This window comes from Arabidopsis lyrata (assembly GCF_000004255.2).
Source record: "Arabidopsis lyrata subsp. lyrata unplaced genomic scaffold ARALYscaffold_8, whole genome shotgun sequence".
In the NCBI taxonomy this organism is placed as follows: domain Eukaryota; kingdom Viridiplantae; phylum Streptophyta; class Magnoliopsida; order Brassicales; family Brassicaceae; genus Arabidopsis; species Arabidopsis lyrata.
The window spans coordinates 19247478-19269587 of NW_003302548.1; the positions used below are offsets into that span (position 1 = coordinate 19247478).

Below are 22110 nucleotides of genomic sequence, written 5' to 3' on the forward strand. Positions count from 1 at the left end.
CACACAAGCCAGAGGGTTTCCGTTTATGTTAAATAGTTTTTCTTCGCGATCAACGAACGTGTGGCCCCAAAGAAGCACCACTTAGTTAGTACGATGACGACGAAAGAAGATAAATCATAAATCTTAAACTGGTGGTCTTGATTTTTTTCTTCCAGCCTTAAAAAAATGTCTGAAATTCTTAAATTTTCAGATTTCGGTTTTGTGTTGAAAACAACTCCAAGGAGAAGAGAAGCCGAGCGAGTCGTACGAAGAAAGATATATATGTTTCATTACGTAGATGATGGATTCTGCTTTATATCATCATCCTCGAATCTTTTTCGCTCACAGCTTCATCAATGGCTCGTATAGGTCTCCTAGGTTTGCTAATACTTGCTGGAGATTGACTGATGGTTCACGTTGGAATATCAAGGCTAGTGAGAATAGTGATCGCAACGTGTTTGATGAAAGTCCTCTGAGAGGAACCGACGAGTCGTTGTTTGATTCTGTTGACGCGGAAATCACACCTGAGACTGATGATTTCTTTGTGAGTGACGCAGAGGGTGATCCAGATTGTCCTTCTCAAGGTTATTCCTCTATTGAATTTGCTCTGCAAACTTTACGCAAAGGAAAGGTTTGTTCTTTGGGATTTTCTTGAAGACCATTGATTATTATCTCTTTTTTCAGTTGTATAGATTCGGTCTTACTAAAAAATATCACTTACGTTCAGTTTGTGATCGTTGTTGACGATGAAAATGGGGATGTTGAAGGGAATCTGATTATGGCGGCAACTCTAACGAGTCCAAAAGACATAGCCTTTCTGATTAAGAATGGTTCTGGGATTGTCTCAGTTGGGATGAAGAAAGAAGACCTTGAAAGATTAAGCCTTACACTCATGTCACCTGAAATGGAAGACGAAGACTCCTCTGCTCCAACATTCACGGTCACTGTGGTAACGAGATTAGCAGGAACATATATAATTCTTAAGATGGTTTCATTGCTTCTGAGTTCTGGTAAATTTCTTGGTGACAGGATGCAAAATCCGGAACATCAACTGGAGTATCAGCTTCAGACAGGGCGATGACGGTTCTTGCACTTTCGTCTCTGGAAGCTAAACCAGATGATTTCAGGAGGCCTGGTCATGTATTCCCTCTCAAGTACAGAGATGGTGGAGTTTTAAGGAGAGCTGGTCACACTGAAGCTTCAGTGGATCTAATGATATTGGCTGGTTTACGTCCTGTCTCTGTTCTTTCAGCTATTCTTGATCAAGAAGATGGGTCAATGGCTTCACTACCATATATGAAAAAGCTTGCTACAGAACACGACATTCCCATTGTATCGTTGACTGATCTAATCAGGTTAGAGAAGAAGAAGACTATGTGTTGAGAAGATAGATAACTCTGGAAACAAGTAAATCTGCTAAACTTTGATTAGCTTGATGTACTCGTAGATATCGAAGAAAGCGCGATAAGCTTGTGGAGAGAATCACAGTGTCTCGTTTGCCTACCAAATGGGGTCTTTTCCAAGCTTATTGTTATCGATCTAAACTCGATGGAACCGAAAATATTGCCCTCGTTAAGGTAAATCAAGCACCACTTGCTTCAAAATCTTGATCAATTTGCATTGGTGTCATCTCAGAACTACCAACTGGATAACCGGACTGCTAAAGATTCGATTCTAATACCATTCTCATGTTTGTTTCTGTCTGAATCGTGACCAGGGAAATGTCGGAAATGGTGAGGACATTCTGGTACGAGTGCATTCAGAGTGCCTAACCGGGGACATTTTTGGCTCAGCGCGGTGTGACTGTGGAAACCAATTAGATTTAGCCATGGAGCTAATCGAGAAAGAGGGAAGAGGAGTCGTTGTGTATCTTCGTGGCCACGAAGGAAGAGGCATTGGCCTTGGTCACAAGCTTAGAGCTTATAACTTGCAGGACGAAGGACACGACACTGTTCAGGCCAATGTTGAACTGGGCCTATCCATTGATTCTCGTGAATATGGTATCGGTGCTCAGGTTGGTTTAGTTACATTTTACAGCTAACTCATAGCCATTGATCGATATACAATTACTTTCTCTAAATTTTATTGGTTTTGGAATGGCCCAATGTAGATGCTTCGAGACATAGGAGTAAGAACAATGAGACTGATGACGAATAACCCCGCAAAGTTCACCGGTCTGAAAGGGTACGGACTCGCTGTAGTTGGCCGTGTGCCGGTGGTGACACCAATCACCAAGGAGAACAGAAGATATATGGAGACCAAACGCAAGAAGATGGGTCACATTTATATCTCTGATAACAACGATCAGCCTTTGGCTTGACCAAAAGCCTTTGATAGAAACGAACACTTTTGAATTTTGTATTTATAAATTGATTCATTCTTATGTAATCATCAACCATAAATTACTTTTTTCTGGAATTATAGTTTTATATAGAAGGGACAAATATAATCACCCAACTTACAAAACTGCTTTTAGAAATTAGAATCTTGTAAAATGATCGATTCGCTACTCTAATCTCTGCCTCTTTCCGGTTAGCATTGATTGATCGATAACCAAACTCGAACCGAACCCAATACTATTAACCGAACCAGAACACGTCAGAGAATCACATTTACTATCAACCTCGGACCCTCTAAACGAGAGAGAAGGTAACTCAAAACGCTGCGTTTGAGGCGGTGGGTTGATCCATTTTGGTAGCGGTCCTGCCAAAAGAAGCGTTTGAAGAAGCGGTCCAGCTTCAACCACCGCTTTCAAAAGCTTTCCCGTTTCTGGAAAAGCTTTCCCCATCACAAGAACGTCTAGAGGATCAAGCTGATGATGATTATGAGCCGTTGGAACTTCAAGATTCATCAACGGCTGAGGATTGACGTTGAGGAAGCTGGAGAGTTCTGAGGAAGAAGAAGAAGATACATCTTGAGAGAAGCTGTTTGATTCAGTGGTGCTTCTTGAAGTAGGGTTTTGGAAGATGAATTGGGATAGTTGTTGTCTAGCTTCGTCTCGTTCTTGTTGAGTGAATTTGAGGAGATTGAGAAGTTGGTTCACTTCTTCTCTGTGTGTTTTTGATTTCTCATTAGCTTCCATTTTCAGTGTCTCTAGTTCGAACAGAGTGCTCTGTAGATTCTGCCTCATCTCATCAATGCTCTGCGTTTCAAAAATATATTAAGAATTCGTATGAATAAATTAAAAGATTATGATGATAATGATGATGATACCTCTTGATGAAGCCAGTTAGAAGAATATAAGACATCCATTGATCAATGTGTGTGTTTTGTTATACTCTGTTTCAAGACTAATAATGATCCTTTATAGTGGTTGCTTGGAACCTATATATAGTACATGCATATACAAATGTAATCAATGTAAAATATCAGTGCTTTGTTTGATTTTTAGAAGTTTTTTTTTTTAATATCAACAAAAAAAAGAGAAAAAAAATCAGTTCTTTTTCAATGGTCCTTTCAAAAGTCGTTAGCCCATGTGACAAAGAGAAGGAAATAAAAATGTACAGTGGATGATTGAACCTTCATTTAGTTAATTAACTAAACAAAAAAAAAAACTTTGATTTAATTATCTTAAGAAACTTTGCCGACAAAAAAAAAAGTAAGAAACACTAAGTATTAAACTAATTGTTTTTGCATATTTTAAATTTCTCAAAACTATATGCATATATATGCCATATACTATACGCAGGGCTATTTTTAAATTATTGATGTTGTCAAGTTTTTACCGTATATATAGTACTAAGAATCTTATCTTTTCTTTAGTCATTAAATTTTTGTAAACATTATAATATTACTAACAGTCATTATTACTCTCTTGGTTCCTTAATTCAAATTCTAGAAAGAAAAAAATTGTTGCAAGAAAATACAAATATTAGGCTTTTTATACATTTTAATTTAGTTAGTAATAATAAATTGTATGATTGAAAAATAGTTATTGATTACTATTGGTTTAAAATTTTGCAAATTATTAATCACAAAAAACGATACATTTATAATCAATTGTTCTAAATTTTCTGAGATTGGTAAATAAATGTTATATTTTCTTTAAAATTAACAATGCATCAAATCAGCTTAGGAAAAAAAAAAAATTCCATCAATAATGCATAGTCACAGACTCACAGTATGGTTCCATTATCATTATCTTTTTCATGACATGAGCTAAATAAAATTTTATAATGATAATGGAAGTATCACTGTGAGTCTGTGACTATGGAGGAAAAAAGTGGAAGTCTTCGTTTAGTAGACGTCAAAAGGAGTCTTTTTTTATTCAAACTATATAATAAACTAATAAAATTCCAAATTTCTTTCGTGAGACGACTAAACAAGATTAAAAGCTACAAATTAAACTAATCATAAGGCTTAGAAATTGTAAATCACAATTAAGAGAAAAAGGATTTGAGAAATATAATTGCCTTTGATAATAATATATTGAATTGACTTGTTACACATTCCCAAACACAGTATTTTCATTTAGTTACCCAATAATTGCAGCGGATTCTCGTGAACAAACTTACAAAAAGATAGGTAAATTCAGACAAGTCCAATTTAGGTCGCAGTATATTTTGGTTACATATGTATTTTTGTTTGTATGTAACTTAATTAATACTTGTACTAGATTGGTTTGTGGACTGCCCAAGAAATATATTTAAAATCTTAATGTGGCATAATTTGTTTTTCCCACGATACTTATATTTTTATTCATTACATCAGCTAGCTTTAAATTAGATCGTACACTCTATTTCATTTTCATGCAAATATTCTTTACGCACATAATACTCAAAACCACTATTATACAAAACATTTTATCGAGCTTCGTGGTATGAATTTCAATGTTATTTTTAAGAAAAAAAAATTATATATTACACCACTTCAAATATATAATTTTTACTTAGACGGCTCACGGCGCAAAATTTGCTTTATGACGTTACTCTTCTTAAAGCATGCATATACATAAACTTTGACTCTTGAGTCTTGTTATAACTCATATTTTCTTATACACTTATAAAATAATCAATTTACTTAGCTTAATATATTGCCTCTTACTCTTATGAGTTCATGCAAAATTTATGATATATTCCTATAGAGGAAACTTTAATGGTATACTATATATAGAAAGAAAATTGAACCATTTGCAGTTTTGCACTACGTATACACTAGGTAGCTAGTATTCCACAAATAAAAAGACTTGAGAAAACCTGCATTAATGAACTTAACCAAAAAAAGATTTTTTTACTAAAAATATTCTTATACAAATTTTACAGAGAAGTGAATAAAACACATACCATAAAATGACAAACAGAGAGTCCTTAAGACTTGTAAATCCTAATCTATATACAAAACCCAACAAATTAACTATATTAGCTATACTGATGCATTAACAATAAATTTTAGTTGGCCTATCAAACTTATGGAACTCGTGATTTGGCATTTTCTTGGACGGCACATAGCAACAAGTACAAGTCATGTATAGACAACACTCGTCTTTCATGACTTAGACCTTAAATTGAAAACTATTACACGTGTCTTCACTTGTGAATGATTCATCTACAAGTCGACTTGATTCGTCTAAATGCTTTGACTATCAAATCGAATCAATTTGAATATATCTTCAAATGTTTTGTCGTAAATTTACTTTTCTCGACCCTCCTACCGATTAATCGTTCCATTTTTAGAATGGTCATGGTCCAAAACAGTTGGCACAATTTGCTTTCTGTTTCAACCAAATTTTTGCTGTCGGATGGTTCAGTCTCTAACCACATTTGATTGACTATTAGAACGATTTCATCTACCGAAACTATGTTCCATAAATAATTTTTTTACTCTTTATTCCATACATAATTTATTTCTCTTGATTTAGTATTAGCAAAAACGTTGCTTGATATGATCTTTTGGTTTGACCATTAGAGTCTTGACAAAACTTTACTGCTTTTTTTAGTGTTGCTGATTGTCACTAGATCACAGATCAAAACCATTTACACAGTAATTGATAATAAATTTTGTAAGAGAATAATGACAAGTTTCGTTATTTTCATGGCTGGTTCCGGCCAATAAATAAGAGAACTTTTTAACAACTCCACCAGAATTAAAGTCGGTCCAAGGGTTTGAATACTTTTTTTTTTTTTCTCTAAAATTTCTGTATTGATAGAGCATTTTTGGGTATTAATTGCGAACACATACCTTGAGGTGCACGAGTAGTTGACTGGTACTTAAAAGCTGCAGCAGAGGAAAGCATTTTTGTTTTTCATTAAATTTAAGATAGAAGGAAAATAATTGGGTCTTCGTCCAAAAACCAAAATAATAACTAACTAGTTTGACTGAATACGAAACTTTATGTGGTTTTAGTTGAGTCTAGTAGGTGAATAGATAATGGCTCAATAATCAACCCATTATACTGTAATTAGTCCAATTAAACTTTGGTCTTGAAACTAAGAAGCTTTGTGCCAACAAAAATTTTCAGTTTATATGGTTGTTTTGACCAGAATATTGCGAATCAAATGTGTGAAAGTTGGTTTAAAACTCTGTATCTGGATTTCTGTTGGTTGTTCACTTTGTTCTTCTTCTCTGGGTAACCTCAAATGATACTTGAAGCCTGGTGGTAAATCACACAGATTAATTATTTGAAAGATCGAATAGTATTTTGGGAACAAGTTAGTGCACAGAATCAAAGATGAGAGATACATATGTAAGATTGAATGGGCTTCACATTCTCTTTCTCTTGCCGTGAAGCTTCTCCGATTTTCCAAGCTTAGACTTTCTTTGTTTGAAAAGCTGGAGATAAAGCTTCAACCAAAGGAATGGGTACACCAAGAGGACGTCCTGGAATAAAATTGACATGGAAAGATCAAAATGATTATTGGAAAATGCTAATGATGATATCTAAAGAAGAAATCATTGGTTTATTAGTTAATCTGAGACCATGAAGATTAAGAATATAGACGTTTTTCTGAAACAGAATCCAAAAAACGCTGCTTAAAACATAACGTGCACAACTTCATTAGGACTCATCTCCTTAAACGATACTTAAGCCAAAAGGGTTTTGTTGAAGGTGAAAAAGAAGAAGGAAGCAATGAACATACCCAAAGGAAATCGTAGTAACTGAAGGGGAAAACAGAGAAGAATTTCACGTAAAGATTCGTTTCTTTAACATATGGAAGCGCTTTGTACATGATCAACACTGCAGAAACATGGTCTATATCAACAAGAAGAATTCTAGCTCCAGAGCAAATGAGTAATACATATACACTTTAAAACACTCACATTCGCCTACTAGTCCCGTTGGATAGATGATGATGAATCCCGTGTACCTGGATAGTAAAACATATTATGCAATGCGTTCAACTCGAAATAAATTCTGTGATAGGGAATGTTTCAGTTCAAAACAATAGATAAAGTATGATGCAATACCTGAGATAGGTTAGCCAATAGGGACAACTACCGAGGCAAGTAAAAGCATAGTGAGGATATCTGATCATCTACATCCAAATACATCACTCAGCTAACACATTTGGTGGTATACAGCTAGTTGTATATAACATCATTAACCACCTAGACAGTAATCCATTCTGCTATTAAAAAAATTCTCTCGATCTATTCTAAACACTGCTAATGTATGTTCAAAGGTCTCGCAGACATCTCTCAGACCAGAACATTGAGATAACTAACATGTTTCTATTCAATTGCCACAAACTTGTCATTAGTATTTCTCTGTCTTATTGTTTGTAAAGCTTTAATAGACATGTGAAGATCAAACTCACCTCGCCGATACACCAAGCCACAAGTGTTAATGACAGCCACGGCGAATCCTGGACCTAAAAAGATGAATGTAAAAAAACAGAATCACACAGCTAGACTTTTCTGAAAACTGTTTTGCTTACGAGTAACACGCTCTAAAGAGTAAAAACCACACAAACCTCCTTGATCTGTCCAACAATAGCCAATATGAAATGGGTTCTTCCACTCCATTGCATCAGTGGAGACAAGAACCCACTAGGGACAATTCCTTAATTTTCACAGAGAATGAATCAATCACTGTTTCAATTCATAATTCATATAAAAAGGAACAAAACATCAAACACATTCCAATATTACCTATAGCTCCATGAAGAACTTCAAGAACAGCAACAGTTTGAAACACACCTGAACGAATCATAACAACAGAGATCATTTTCAGAAATCATCAATCAAACTTTGGAGTAGACTTTTAGCCAAAAGCTTGAGATAAAATCGATAAAGTACAATAAAACACGAAATGTCTACTCACTAATCAAGTATCCAGCAGAAGCGTACGCAACATTAATCGTCTTGTTCGATAAAAAGCTGTTAAGTATATTCAGAAGCGAAATCGTCCTACCGAGAACAACACAACACAAATCTGATGAAACTAAACGAAGAAAATGGCAAGAGAGTGAAAACGAGGAAGGAGAGAAAGAGTAAGATACCATGCAGAAGCTTGGAGAAAATTGTAAGTGAAGAGATAAAACTTCAAGAACGGCGACATCTCCGATTAAGATATCTCGATCTTGGTTGATCGACGGCGGCTCGAGTAGTGGTTGGTGGTTACTTCGTCTGAGTAGCATTTTTGACGGCGGATTTAAGATTCGAGTGACGTCACTACTTTGTGTGGCCATGAGTCACTCGTACAGTAGTAAGTACTTAGTAACTACATATGGACATATGGTTAGGCCAATTAAATAATTTTTATTATTATTTTAAAATCTATGACAATTTTTTATATTTTATATTACTAACTTTGAAAACCATAAAATTCTTTACAATTACAGTAATTTAGTTTAATAGAATAAAAAATGTTCAAAATCAATTATGCTTTTTTTTTTTTAGACATCTTTGGATCGACAAGGCCCGACCCATAGCTAATCCCTACTACGCGGGGTAACGCAATTTAGTGGAGTCGAACTCCGGTGGGAAGGCGGAGTCAAGTGGACTTAACCACTTGATTAAAGGCACATCCCCAATCAATTATGCGTTTCAAACATTAAATTTTGACAAACTTAAGATTTTACACTATACTGAATACTAATTAATAATTTTGGACTTAACAAACGTAAAATTTCTCTTTAGTATCCTTTCCAAACATTCGTATTACAAGATTCCAAAATATATAACAAAAGTCACCATACTACTTCTAATGATCTGATATTACAACAGAACAACCCAAATACATAAACACAAACATTAGACAGTCCAATAGAAGCCCAAGAAGAAGATAAACTCAAAAGGACGCAAGTCCGATAGTGATAAATCCAAAAAAAAACTATGACCCATAAAAAAAAACTAGTTAGGCATAAGAGATAAAAGCTAGGAAGCACGGAAGCTTCGTCGAAGGTCCGCTTCCCGCTTCGGAATCTTAGTCGGAATCGGAAGCTTTTGGAAGTTTTTGGAATCTCGCTTCCATAGCGTTTCCAAAAATTTTACTTTGGAAGCTCGTTGGAAGCTTACGATTCCATTTTGGAAGCTTGCGTTTCCATTTAAAAATTTTGATAGTCAAATATTAATACGAAACATGAAATTATTTTTTATAGTTTTTTTTACAATTAAAAGAAACCAAAACTAATTTAAAATCTAAAATTTTTGCATACTAAGTTTTTTATTTTATTTTTAAAAGATCATGCTTAGCAAAATAACCACGACATAAATTATTTATTTGGAAAATATTGGAATGAATAATTGACTTAAATAAACTTTGAGAAACTTGAATTTGATGATGTGTTATCGATAAAATGGAATTTGAAACTATTTTATTGTATGAAATTAAGAAAAGAGTTATATTAATTGATATGCATAGAAGATTCAAAAATTAAAAATCTATCCCTACTTATTTTTTAATTAGTTCTCTTTCCTTTGACCCAATTAATACCCAAACTACCCTCAGTTATTTGTGAACGCTAACAAAAATAATAACAGGATAAATCATATTGTATCACGGTAACTTTAAAAGTTATATGGTTAACTTATATTTATCGTACTAAAATATTTATCATATGATTTTATCGACTAACTTATATAATAAAATGTTTATTTATTTTAATAATATATTTATTACCACTAATTTATACATTAACAGATTTATTTATCATGATAATTTGTTTATCACAGTTAACTTATGCATTAGCATCGTTAACTTATGCATTAGCATATTTATTTATCATGATAATTTGTTTATCACGGTTAACTTATGTGTTATTGTGGACGTAAAAAATAATAAAATCTCCTTCTCTTCTCGAGTACCCTCCTTTGTCGTCATTTTCCCAAATTTTCTTCTTCTTCCATTGTCACCTGCAATTCCATCCCATGATCATCTCACCACTTTCTCTTCTTCTTCTCTCCTCCTTATTTCCTTTATCTTCGTCCTCTCCATCTTCATTTTAAATTACAAAACCATAATTTTCATCCTAAATTCTTCAAATTAAAAGTTTAATTCATCCCAAACTCGTGTAGATTCTCTCTATTTTTGTGAATTATTTGGTGATGATTGTATGTTACATATCAAAAGGATGAATTTGATGAACCAAATGAAGAGTTATATATAAAATCTGTTTGTGAAGAAAAAGAGGTGACGATGAGGAAAGAAGAAGATTTGGAAAGGGGATGATTTGGAAGAAAAACAGATAATTAGATGTAGAAAAAGGGTAAAATGGTAAAAATATCATTCTCTCTCTTATCTACTTAATTAATAAAAAAGCATGGATAGATACTTAATATTTTGGTGTTCTGAGCATAGATATTGATATTTTAGTGATCTAAAATTTTGACTTTTAACTATTTTATTTTTATTAATTGTAAAAATAAACTATTTGGTTTTTATTGTAGTTGAAGTATTTAAAATTTATGTATTAGATTTGCGTGGTTAATTATATGTTTTAATATTATATAATGTTTAATGTTTTACTATATATATAAATCAGTGTTCTAAAAAGCGGTCTAGGCGGTCGCCTAGGCCCCGACTAGGCGCTAGGCTCTCATCCGACGCCTAGATAACCGCCTTGACCGCCTAAAATTACATAGATCTTGTTTAATGTATTTTTTCAATTTCAATTAGAGTTTTATTTATATATATAGTTATAAATATTCATATATTGTTTAATATAAATATAAATAAATATTTTATCTAATTTTTATTTATAATGTCATAATTTTTAGTTTTATATAGATATTTTATATAACTTTTATATATAATATCATATTGATAATGTTTTATGTTATAAACGTCTAAACCGCCTAAAAATCGTCTAGGCCCCGATTAGGCGTTCTAGACGCTAGGCACTGGGTCACCGCCCGCTTAGCGCCTAGCGCTTTCTTGAACACTGATATAAATATATATATATATATATGAATTTCTATATACGCTTCCAACACGTACCCACTTCCTAAAATTTCTAAAAAAATCGCTTCCACGTTTCTAAACACTTCGCTTCCGCGTACCCGCTTCTGATTCCATGCAACCTAGATGTAGGCCTGGGCATATTACCCGAATCCGAATAACCAAACCGACCCCGACCCGAAAAACCCGATCCGAATCTGAACCCAAAGTTTTAAAATACCCGAACGGGTTCTAAACTTCACAACCCGAAAATCCGAACCCGAACCCGAATCCTAACCCGAACAAGTACCCGAACATACTCGAAATATAAGTACATAGTTATAATACAGTAGTAATATTTATACTTGTAAAAACTTAAGTGCCTAAATTATTTGGATGTTAAGAATTTTTGGGTGTTTTAGTTACTTTTGGCTAGATTCGGTTAAAAATACTTGGGTTTTATAGATTTTTGAGTATTTTTCAATACTTTGCAAAGAATCGAATACAAAACTTTTAATATTAGATACTTCGGGTAAACCCGAATCCGAACCCGAAATATCCGATCCGAACCCGACACGAACCCGAAGTTTTAAAATACCCGAACGGGTCTTAGTTTTCTATACCCAAAAAACCCGAACCCGAAAAACCCGACCCGAACCCGACCCGAATATCCGAACGCCCACGCCTAGGCCAGTTGGTGTAATCTAAAACCACCCAACTTTTTTTAACAAAGAATAAATTATTGATTTAAGGGTTATTTACCATTTAACACACTTTTTTTAAGTTTGTCTTTCATTTCCCTTTCTATTTGGGGTTTGTTTTTTTTTTTTTAACTTCGGTTCGGTATAGCTGGTTAGTTTTTGTTTCGGTCTATTTTCTTTAACCAGAGAAGAATCTCTGAATACCGTCACTGAACCTTCGCCTTCTACTTTTCAACACTGATGAAACGAACATAGCCACCGGAACTGGCACTCACCGGTTTATCGGATAATTTCAAAGGGGTGTATCTACGGCGCGGTGAAACGATTTACTGCGATCGGGAACGGCTGCACCGGCGCGGAGAATCAGTGCATCAGTCTTGTTTGATCCTTAGGCCTCTTCGATCGCCACCTCTATTATGTAAGTTCTGTCCAAAACACAATTCGTTTTGGTGTTCTTCTATAGGTGAACCGAAGTCTAACTGTATCCATTTTTAATGTTTTCGAGTTTGTTTATCACTGTTCAAAGTGTCTCTAGGCCAAGAGGTGGAATCAATAGTTGTCTTCAATGGCTTCCTATTTCTATTTACAAAAGAATTCGTCATTTTATCATAAGTACCTGTGCCGGATTCTACATTAACGCTACTGGTATAAAACATAAAATTGTTTCCAAGTTGTTTGATCATTCAATTTGAGTGAAACTAACACCTTACCTTACCAGAGATTTTTGGCAGTAATTTGTTTCTTGAAAATGGCTGTAGGAATCACGGATGTGTTTGAGGGTAGCTGATGCGAAGCAGATTGCTACGATGGCTCGTAGTACGTTTGACAAGTATACTTCTGTCTTGTCAAATTTCCAGCTCATTGGTTTTGTTCTTCAGAATTACACTTGAATCTTCTTTTGGCTGTACAAAAACAAGTTTATTGATGTGATCGTGAATCAGCTCAGTGGTTGTCTTCTTTAACTGCGTTTAATTCAACATTTCTGAACACATTTTTGGCACTCATATCTATGGATCATTGAGTTCTTTTTTATTATAGAATTCTGAGTTTCTTTGTTTCTACTTCCGTCTCCCTTAGGATAGGATTGTCCCGTTGTTACTTGTTAGTGGTGGCATCTAGTTGTGATACTATTTCGTTGTAAGCTCCATAAGACAACTAGCTATGGAAAATGTCTTCATTGGTCAGGTTAAGTCCACGCTCTTCCTTGAAAAATAACATTTTGTTATGGCTTTGTTGTTTTCCACGATGGTTTTAGCAGATCTTTCCCTGTGAATGATATATGAAATTGCCAAATATGGCCTCATAGTCTCTGTTTTCTTGTTGTCTTTAACTGTTTTTTTTTTTCCTTCTTTTTTGTTGTTGGTGGTTACATTACCAAATTTTGTTATTTCTCCGCTGTTTTCTTAGGTGCAACATCCAAGGTCGCATCTCGATAGATTTGATCTAGTGCTCACATCTCGTCATGATTATTTTTCTTCAACACCTGAAGGAAAGAGGCAATTTCCTTTCTTTCTCCAGTCATGGGTAAGTGAACCTCCAGGTAGAAATGTGGTATGTGTCTTTTGAAATGTTCACTAAAAGGGGTTTGATGGCAAGGCATTGTCATTCTGTTGCTAGTAACAAGCTTGGATTCTGATATCCAGTTTCTCACTACTGGTGCTCTTCATTACGCCGACGCTTCTACTCTGACAAATACTACTTTGGAATGGACGAATGCGTTTTATTTGCTGTCAAGCCTTTGGTTGAAGTTAATATATGCGAACCTCGTATTTTCTATAGTCTATTGAGCGGTATTTACAACTGCGGTTACGCTTTTTGTTAATTTGCTGTAGGGAACTGTTTGTATGGTGTTGATCTTGCTAAACAGTTGTGTGGTATGCTTCAGAGTATCCTCTGGACCTGTGGAAGCGTAAGATTATCTTTCTCAAGAAGAACACCGAAGACGGTAAGTAAAAGTCTCTTTAGAATTCACGATCATGCGGAGCGGATAGTTGTCCTGTTTTCTCGATCTTTCTACAGGTTGTAGAAATCATAACTGGAGAATTGAGCTCTAACTCAAAGTTCTACATTTGGGAAAGTGACACTTTTTGTTATTCCCAACTTGTCTGTGGCAAAGTTTGAGGCTTTCTCTTCATCCATTTCTCAGACCCTAATCCGCATTTGGGACATCTAGCTTTAGCTGATACTTTTATCATAATTGCTGACTCTAAAAGTATGCTGAGCGAGGCATGTAGAAACAGGTCGCAAACTTAAGTCTGCAGCAAAAAAAGATATGATTGTGCACACTTGATTTTAAAAAGTTTCAGCTCATTGATTTTGTTTTTAAGAATTACACTTGAATTTTCTTTTGGCTGTACGAAAACAAGTTTATTGATGTGATCCTGAATCAGCTCAGTGGTTGTATACTTTAACTGTGTTTGATTCGACATCTGTGAACATATTTTTTGGCACTTGTATTTATGATCATTGAGATCTTTTATATTATAGAATTTTGAGTTGCTTTGTTTCTACTTCCGTCTGCCTTAGGATAGGAATGTCTTTACTTGTTAGTGGCGACATCTGGTTGTGATACTATTTCGTTGTAAGCTCCATAAGAGGACAAGCTATGGAATTCTGAAATCCAGTTTCTCACTACTGGAGCTCTTCATTTCGTCAACGCTTCTACTCTGGTACATGCGTTATCACATCTTCAATTATTCATTGGTTTTTTGTTCATCAACACAGAAACTGTAATTCTTTTGTGTAACAGAAATGTTAAATGTATCAAATTAATAAGGATGTTTTCTTTTTAATATTAAGGTAGCATGTGGCATATTTGTTTGAATTGTTTAACTTTTATATTTGTGTAATCTTTTCAAACCACAAAATTTGAAGTATTAAAACTCCTACTAAAAAACCAAAAGAAAAAGAAAAGGAAGTGATGCTGTGTCTCATCTGTAAATCGAACTTTTTTACTTTTATATGAATTGAACTCAATACATTTTCTATTCTAGACACTATGAAATATACAAAAAAAGAAACATCAATACTCTAAAAAAAATAGAAAATCATAGAAAGAATGAAATGAAATAAAGAAAGTAAACTGAGTCTATCCGGAAACGACTGGGGCAGGTGGGGAGGAAACAGGGGCGTGAGCGGGAGCGGGGGCGGAAGTGAGACCGGAAACAGGGGTAGAAGCGGGCGCGAGAGGGGGAGCGGGTACGGGCTCGAGGGCGGGTGCAGAAGCGGGGGCGCGTGCAGAAGCGGGGGCGCGTGCAGAAGCGGGGGCGCGTGCAGAAGCGGGGGTGGGTGCGAGCGCGGGAGCAAGGTCTGGTGCAGCAGCAGGGGTGGGTGCGAGAACGAGAAGTGGTGCAGACACAGGAGCAGAGGCGGGTGCAGAGGCAGAGGTGGGTGTAGAAGCAGGGGTGGGTGCGAGAACGAGAGGTGGTGCAGGCGTAGGAGCAGAGGCGGGTGAGAAAACGGGAGGCGAAACGAGGTCGGAAAGAGAAGACGTGCGAGTCGACCAAAGAGACGAACGACTCGAGTACGGTGAAGGCTCCCGAGCGCCACGAAACCACGAGCGAAACTTTTAAAAAATTAAAAACAAAACAAAAAACACAAATATTAGATTTTTTTATTTATTTATTTTTAGCGGGTAAAACATATCCGAAAAACACAAATAAGTTTATTAAAAAAATAAATTATAATCTTTAAATCCGAATTTACCAAATTTTCATTCAAATAAAATAAAAATAACAATCGTTTTAAAATTAAAAAAAAAAAAAAGGTACATTAATAGTAGATCACTAGATTCGATTAGGCCCATACAATTACAGTTTGATTAGGCCCATACAATTAGTAGGAGATTACTAGATCCGATTAGGCCCATACAATTTAGAGTTTGAAAGTTTCAAATTGCGCGATTTGACCAAACTGTTTTTTATTGATCTAAAAACCCCCCAAAATTAAAAATTTGAAACGAGCGTAGCGTTCTCAGCCCTAAGTTTACAAAAATTAGAAATCTACCCAAAACAGTTTCAATTTGGCAAGAAAAACCTAATCGAAAATTCCGAATCTAAAAGCGAAATCGAAGCAGATGCTACTGATGCATATCCATGGCGAATTCAAGCAATTGATGGTTGAACGAGCAAGAAACTTAAACCAAGCATGATCATCAATTGAAAAACCTAATCGAAAATTCCGAATCTAAAAGCGAAATCGAAGCAGATGCTACTGATGCATATCCATGGCGAATTCAAGCAATTGATGGTTGAACGAGCAAGAAACTTAAACCAAGCATGATCATCAATTCATCATCGATCAGAAGAAAAAAAAAAGAAAATCGGAGGAAGAGGTTTACCGGTGGTCGCGGTTTAGCGAAGAAGGTAGGAGGCACGACGAAGAAGGCTCCTGCTTCCTCGAGCTCGTGGAGTAGCTCATGCTTATCCTTAATCTCTTGGTTCTCAACGAAAACTCCTACGAAGAGCTTCGTTGTGAACGCAGCCATGGCGCCTCCCATAACTTTGGCGACGAAGTTCCGGGGCAACGACATTGTGAGAAGAGAAATTTTGAGAGAGAGAGAGAAAGAAGAAGATTCAAGAGATTCAAGAAATTTTAACACTATCTCCCTGAAGCCAGTGATTGGTTTTGGTCTGTGCAAGTCCCTTCTATGTATGTCATTTCTTTTGACTCTCTTCAGATTAGTATGTTCTGTAAAACACCCGTTTCACTGTGACGTTTATGGAGAGTGATGATTTCTTAATAGTTTATTTCAGCTATGCCAATGGCAATTCCTCAGCTGCAAGCAGTGAGATTTGGCCAAGCGTGGCTGGGAAATCGAGGCATGACCGTTCTTTCCCTCCACAAGTTTTCCAGAGTACTCTCTTTTCCCTATTATAGACTATACAGTTATTATTTTCGGACTGGGAATTATCCTCCTAGGAAGTTTAGTTCTCTAGTCGAACTCAGGGTCATATACTTAGCTCATCGTTTGAGCTATTAGTCTATTAACGATTGGATTTTGTTAGTTCTTTGGTTTTACCCATTTGGATATATTTGATCTATTGATTAGTTGGAATAAAAAATTTCAACTTTTTTTTGCCAAGTGCTAATAAAAAAAAAAAGTCTCTAATACCTAAGGAGATGGTACACCACCAACTGATAAGAGTCTTGACTTAGGCATATATGTCTGGATTCATTTGGGAAAGCCAAATTTCATGTTGAATATATGATTTTCTGTGCTTTTTCTTCTAAGTGCTGCTTAGAATGTAATAATATCGCAAAAACAGCTCGCAAACTTAAGTCTGCAGCAAAAAAAAACAAACACAAAAGATCTTTCCATGTGACTGATATATGCAAATGCCAAATGTGGCCTCATAGTCTTTGTTTTCTTTCGATGTCTTAACTTTGCGTTTTTGGCATCCCTAGTAATGGAGTGTGCAATTGGATGTTGTGTGGTGCAGGTTTGGCAGTAACAGAAGCGGGTTTGAGAGAGTGTCAAGCTCATTTGAAAAGGTTTGTATTCTACGAATTAGTTGTGAAAACACACTTCACTCTTTCTTCAACTATTTGTATACAGGTTCAGGCTAAGAACTCCGTTGACAATCCGATGTACTATAATAGATACTTACAGTTACAGCACTTAATTTCTCAGGCTGTAGATAGTGTAGGTTTCCAGTCACATGTATCAAGCCCATCACTTAATTTCTCAGGCTGTGTAGATAGTGTAGGTTTCCAGTCTCATGTATCAAGCCCATCATCTGGAAAGGAACAAATAAAAGCCGCGTGCTCTGACCTAGAAAAAATAAGAATGATTATTCCTTTGATGCAGTTAGGATTCTAGGTACTGACACTTGAGTTTGCTAGACTGACCATAGCATACACCAATCTCAAGCACTGGTTACAAAGTGTTGGCATCAGTCTCAAAGAGTGCTTACAATATGAGAAACAAAGAATTGCAGAATGCGTTTGGCTTGGTTAAACATGTGTGGAAGACTACCAACCTCATATGGTTCACTCAGGGAGGTGGTGACATTGACTCGAGTTACAAAAGCAGCATCTTTAAAGGAAAAGACTTTTTAAAAAAGGAATTCGATTATATCAAGGCACAAGGGTGACACACTTCTGGATAGAGTTTTGTATGTTTATTCTACTTTTGGTAGAGAATAGTTGGGAAAATAGTTAAGCAATAAAAAGACTGTTGAATCATAGAAGTTCTATCAATAGCGAATTATCTCGAGTCTTACAGAGAGACAAGAATAAATCATTTATAACGTAGAGTTGGTTGATTTCATGGAAACATGTATGGAGAAATAAATATTAATTAAACCCATAGAGAAGGAAAAAAAAAAAAAACAAAGCCAAAACACCCCGATTACTGCTCTCTGATTATTCCTCTAGCCCTCAGTTGATCAAACCTCGCCTCCAAAAGCTTCTTCTCCTCTCTGATACGAGCAAGCTTATTTTCCCCTATTACTATCAGGACAGCTGAGACTGGTATTACTATCAACGATAATCGATACCAAATATCATCTTTACCATACGCTTTCACAAATCTTGCTACTGCACCCGCCATGACTGGATCTGGATCTGGATCGCTAACTGTAACACTTCTTACGAAAAGGAAAACATGTACATAAATAGTCAATCCCTAAATCGGATGATAATATGCGTACATCAAGTTTAAAACGAAGAATCTACACAATCAAACCACTAAACAGGCTGGATTTATAGTAATTGATGAGAGAGAGGGAGAGAACAAAAAAAACCTGAAGAGAGAGACCAAAGCTGTTCCAGAGAACTCAAAAGTAAATCGTGTGTTCCGTACCCTACCCGTCTTATATAGCGCAATAACATCATTCGAAGACTAGTTAACTTTGGGCCAGAAGCCCAACATATACTTCAAAGTATATCCGATCAGTCCCTCCATTATTGTCGGACTTGTTCATTGGGCCACCATTAAAAAAGTTACTATGCAATAAATAATCGTCTTTTGAATTTGATCGAGAGAGAGAATCTCCCAAATTCTTTCTTACTTGCAACCGTTTCAAACTGCCCAAATTTATATTCCACTAACACCAGACAACACAGCAGTCCTATATCACATAGATTTATGACCTGATTGGTAACAACTGTAGCTTTATATTTTTTGATGTAGAAATATGACTGTAGGTTTATTTGTTGTGGCTGTAGATTTTATTGATGTAGTATTTTGGCTGTAGAATTTAAAATTTTGGAAAGTTGAAAATTATGTGCTTTAGGAAAAAATGCCTTTTACAGCAACAAAAATGAATTAAGGAAATATTTTGGCTGTGAGAAAAAAAAAAAAGCCAAAGCTTCTAAAGCTTGATTGAATGTATTTCAAATCTTTAGAAATTTTTTTGCTTTGTAAAGACTCTAAAGCACTTGCCAATCAGGCCCTTAGGACCTGATTGGTAACAACTGTAGCTTTACATTTTTTGATGTAGAAATATGACTGTAGGTTTATTTGTTGTGGCTGTAGATTTTATTGCTGTAGTATTTTGGCTGTAGAATTTAAAATTTTGGAAAGTTAAAAATTATGTGTTTTAGGAAAAAATGCTTTCTACAGCAAAAAAAATGAATTAAGGAAATATTTTGGCTGTGAGAAAAAAAAGGAAAGCCAAAGCTTCTAAAGCTTGATTGGATGTATTTCAAATCTTTAGAATTTTTTTTGCTTTGAAAAGACTCTAAAGCACTTGCCAATCAGGCCCTATGGAAGGAGCTTTAGATGCTGTAGAAAGCCAACTTTTCTTTCTAAAGCCAAATAGCAAACCAATCATTCTTTTACTTAAAAAAAAAAGCTACAGCACACAAAATAAAAAAAAGAAATATATGGGCTTTGTAAATCAAATTTTATACAGCACACAAAAATGAGCTTTGGGATATTTTCTCTTTCTTCTCTCTACGGTTCTTTCCTTCTTCTGCTTTCTCGCTTTTTTTTTTGGTTATAACATATTTCTAATATTTATTTATTTCCAAAAATTTAAGTTTACATAATAAATACATAAAGTTACAACATACAACTAATATTTACCAATCATACTTTTATTTTAAAACTCACAGCTACAATTCTACAGCTACAGCAAGAAAATCCACAGTCTAAAATCTACAGCAAAAAATCTAGAGCTACAGCCGTAACCAATCAGGCCCTTAGTCTTTTTTTTTTTTTTTTTAACTGTAAGTTTACTCTGTTATTAATTTTTGTGGAGAGGATAGTACTCCATCGGAAGGAACGAGTGGCCAGTGTAGGGCCATAAAAGAGTCGATAAAAACAAAAAAAAAAAAAGTTTGACATACATTCCAATTCGGTTAAGGAGTTAGCTCGATTGGCCGTAAAAACCCACGATTTGTGATCTTTTTTTTCAAACACGCATGATACATCCTTATATGTTGCTGGATGGCATCCCAAAATCTGTTATCTACCGGTGTTGGTCTTGAACTGCAAATATCCGATTGCGTAATTTGCATGTAGATGCTTTGTGCAAAACGCTATCACCTTGATAATGTATTCATCTTCTCCAAGTTCAAACTACAAAAAAAACAATTAAATAACCCAAAGTTTCAAAAGTTTGGTAACTTGGTAGTCCAGTAACAGGCGATTTGGCTATCCCTGACATTAGTCGAAAAGCATTCCAAACTCGGGACAGACCGGATCAGTCGATAGGGTTTATCAAAAAAAAAAAAAGGGTTACATAAGAACATAACAAAATGAAAAAAATTGAATTGGCTAATTTGTTAATACCTAAGTGAAGTCAAAGAACCTTAGGTATCATAACTACCCTCTACTGATATGATATCTTCGTCCTGAGATAGTAGAAACTAGAAAAGAAAACAAAAGTTTAGTAAACAAAGAGAAACCCAAGAAAAAAAATGAATTAAATTAATGAAATATATCTTTTTGTGTTGTTCGCCCATGGCCGACTCCTGTGAGAGTGGATTATCGCTTCTCCTCCTCTAAAATACTCAAGTTGTAAGTAACTAATCATTTTATTGTCTATGCCGACGCTAACTGCCTTAACCTTGTCAAAAGCTCCATCATCCTAAGCAATATCAGTATCTTCTTCGAATTTTTGGATCAGACCTCCTTCAAAAACAGATTTTCTGAAATCAGTGGCTCGGATATACGCTCCAATGGCGTTGGGCACATGCGTACACCGACCATGGAAGCCGATAACCTTTACTCCATCTTTCATCAACTCAAACTTTTCAGATCCTCCCAATAGACTATAAAACGAAAACATCTGACTTCTCCCATATGATGTTTGGAACCTAAGCTTAAACAAGCGATGCGTCTTTGTTCCAGTAATGCTACACAGACTGAAACTTCCGGAAATATATGTGATATATTCATCCGGATAATCAAGATCTAAAGCCTAAGAGAAAAAAATTATTACTTTTTTCTCTTTCTTTTTGACTATTTAATTTTCAACATAATGTTATTGATATTGGTTGAAAATTATAGAAAATACAAACAATTTATATCACATATATTTATACAACAGAATTTATAGAAAAAACAAACAATTTATACAATCTAAATAAGTAACCGACCATAGAAGCCAGCAAACCTTTCTCCAACTCCCGCCAACACAAAATAGTCATATTCCCACACTACATCACGTACAACAAACGTACAACAAATGTTTGTTCCGACTATGGTATCCAGACTAAAATATTTGGTTGTTCCGACTATTGTATCCAAACTAAAATATTTGGAAATAGATGAGATGTATTCATCTTGATAAATAATAATCAAAGGTGACAAAAAAAAAAAACAAAAAAACAAAACTATTCAACTGACCAAAATATAAGAAAAAGTATGAATATTTAGAAAATATACACATTTAAAACTTATGTAGTTGGGAGGCATGGAAGTTGTCATCCATGTTGTCGTTTCACGATAACTCCGTCTTTCACATATTTAAATTTGAAGTAGGAAACTCTGGTGGCGTCTACTCTGACGATGACTTTAGTACTTTCATTGTGCAGATTATCGTCAAACTTTACTCCTATACCACCACAAAGACCACATTTTTTTTACAACATTGCTAATTTTGAAAGATTCAAAGATTCAAATAATGGTGTAAGAAATTTAGTAGAACAAGTGGTGTTTAT

At 35.1% G+C, this 22110-nt stretch overlaps 6 protein-coding genes and 1 long non-coding RNA gene across 9 annotated transcripts; 3 read left to right on the forward strand and 4 right to left on the reverse strand.

The window, feature by feature from the left end:
• The first annotated feature begins 75 nt into the window (after positions 1–75).
• On the forward strand, positions 76–2415 carry LOC9302420 (monofunctional riboflavin biosynthesis protein RIBA 3, chloroplastic). Of its 2 annotated transcripts, none has more exons than XM_002864604.2 (6): positions 76–610; positions 707–928; positions 1009–1334; positions 1427–1556; positions 1697–1993; positions 2090–2415. In XM_002864604.2, the coding sequence occupies exons 1-6, from the start codon at positions 278–280 to the stop codon at positions 2297–2299; spliced, it is 1518 nt and encodes a 505-aa protein (XP_002864650.1). In that variant the 5' UTR covers positions 76–277; the 3' UTR covers positions 2300–2415. The 2 variants fall into 2 exon arrangements, with proteins under 2 accessions (XP_002864650.1, XP_020866475.1); XM_021010816.1 differs by having other exon boundaries at positions 528–610; positions 747–928; positions 2090–2405.
• Positions 2233–3389, reverse strand: LOC9300727. The gene is made up of 2 exons (XM_002866300.2): positions 3193–3389; positions 2233–3121 (listed from the first exon to the last, which is right to left on the reverse strand). Exons 1-2 carry the CDS (start codon positions 3229–3231, stop codon positions 2486–2488), a joined length of 675 nt encoding a protein of 224 aa, XP_002866346.1. The 5' UTR covers positions 3232–3389; the 3' UTR covers positions 2233–2485.
• A 3169-nt stretch (positions 3390–6558) lies between these two features.
• On the reverse strand, positions 6559–8622 carry LOC9302421 (very-long-chain (3R)-3-hydroxyacyl-CoA dehydratase 2). The gene is made up of 9 exons (XM_002866301.2): positions 8418–8622; positions 8240–8325; positions 8068–8115; positions 7890–7978; positions 7734–7787; positions 7384–7451; positions 7237–7283; positions 7056–7153; positions 6559–6795 (listed from the first exon to the last, which is right to left on the reverse strand). The coding sequence occupies exons 1-9, from the start codon at positions 8474–8476 to the stop codon at positions 6679–6681; spliced, it is 666 nt and encodes a 221-aa protein (XP_002866347.1). The 5' UTR covers positions 8477–8622; the 3' UTR covers positions 6559–6678.
• A 3811-nt stretch (positions 8623–12433) lies between these two features.
• On the forward strand, positions 12434–13508 carry LOC110225132. The gene is made up of 3 exons (XR_002329545.1): positions 12434–12642; positions 12756–12826; positions 13075–13508. It is a non-coding gene; the product is annotated as an uncharacterized LOC110225132 (long non-coding RNA).
• Positions 13509–14932: 1424 nt separating this feature from the next.
• Positions 14933–16550, reverse strand: LOC110225719 (anti-sigma-I factor RsgI2-like). Its single transcript, XM_021015683.1, has 2 exons — positions 16337–16550; positions 14933–15562 (listed from the first exon to the last, which is right to left on the reverse strand). Exons 1-2 carry the CDS (start codon positions 16526–16528, stop codon positions 15086–15088), a joined length of 669 nt encoding a protein of 222 aa, XP_020871342.1. The 5' UTR covers positions 16529–16550; the 3' UTR covers positions 14933–15085.
• Positions 16551–16704: 154 nt separating this feature from the next.
• On the forward strand, positions 16705–18105 carry LOC110225720. The gene is made up of 2 exons (XM_021015684.1): positions 16705–16852; positions 17439–18105. The coding sequence occupies exons 1-2, from the start codon at positions 16717–16719 to the stop codon at positions 17816–17818; spliced, it is 516 nt and encodes a 171-aa protein (XP_020871343.1). The 5' UTR covers positions 16705–16716; the 3' UTR covers positions 17819–18105.
• Positions 18106–18173: 68 nt separating this feature from the next.
• On the reverse strand, positions 18174–18817 carry LOC110225721. Of its 2 annotated transcripts, none has more exons than XM_021015685.1 (2): positions 18744–18817; positions 18174–18584 (listed from the first exon to the last, which is right to left on the reverse strand). In XM_021015685.1, exon 2 carries the CDS (start codon positions 18548–18550, stop codon positions 18350–18352), a length of 201 nt encoding a protein of 66 aa, XP_020871344.1. In that variant the 5' UTR covers positions 18551–18584; positions 18744–18817; the 3' UTR covers positions 18174–18349. The 2 variants fall into 2 exon arrangements, with proteins under 2 accessions (XP_020871344.1, XP_020871345.1); XM_021015686.1 differs by having other exon boundaries at positions 18174–18587; positions 18744–18789.
• Positions 18818–22110: the final 3293 nt, after the last annotated feature.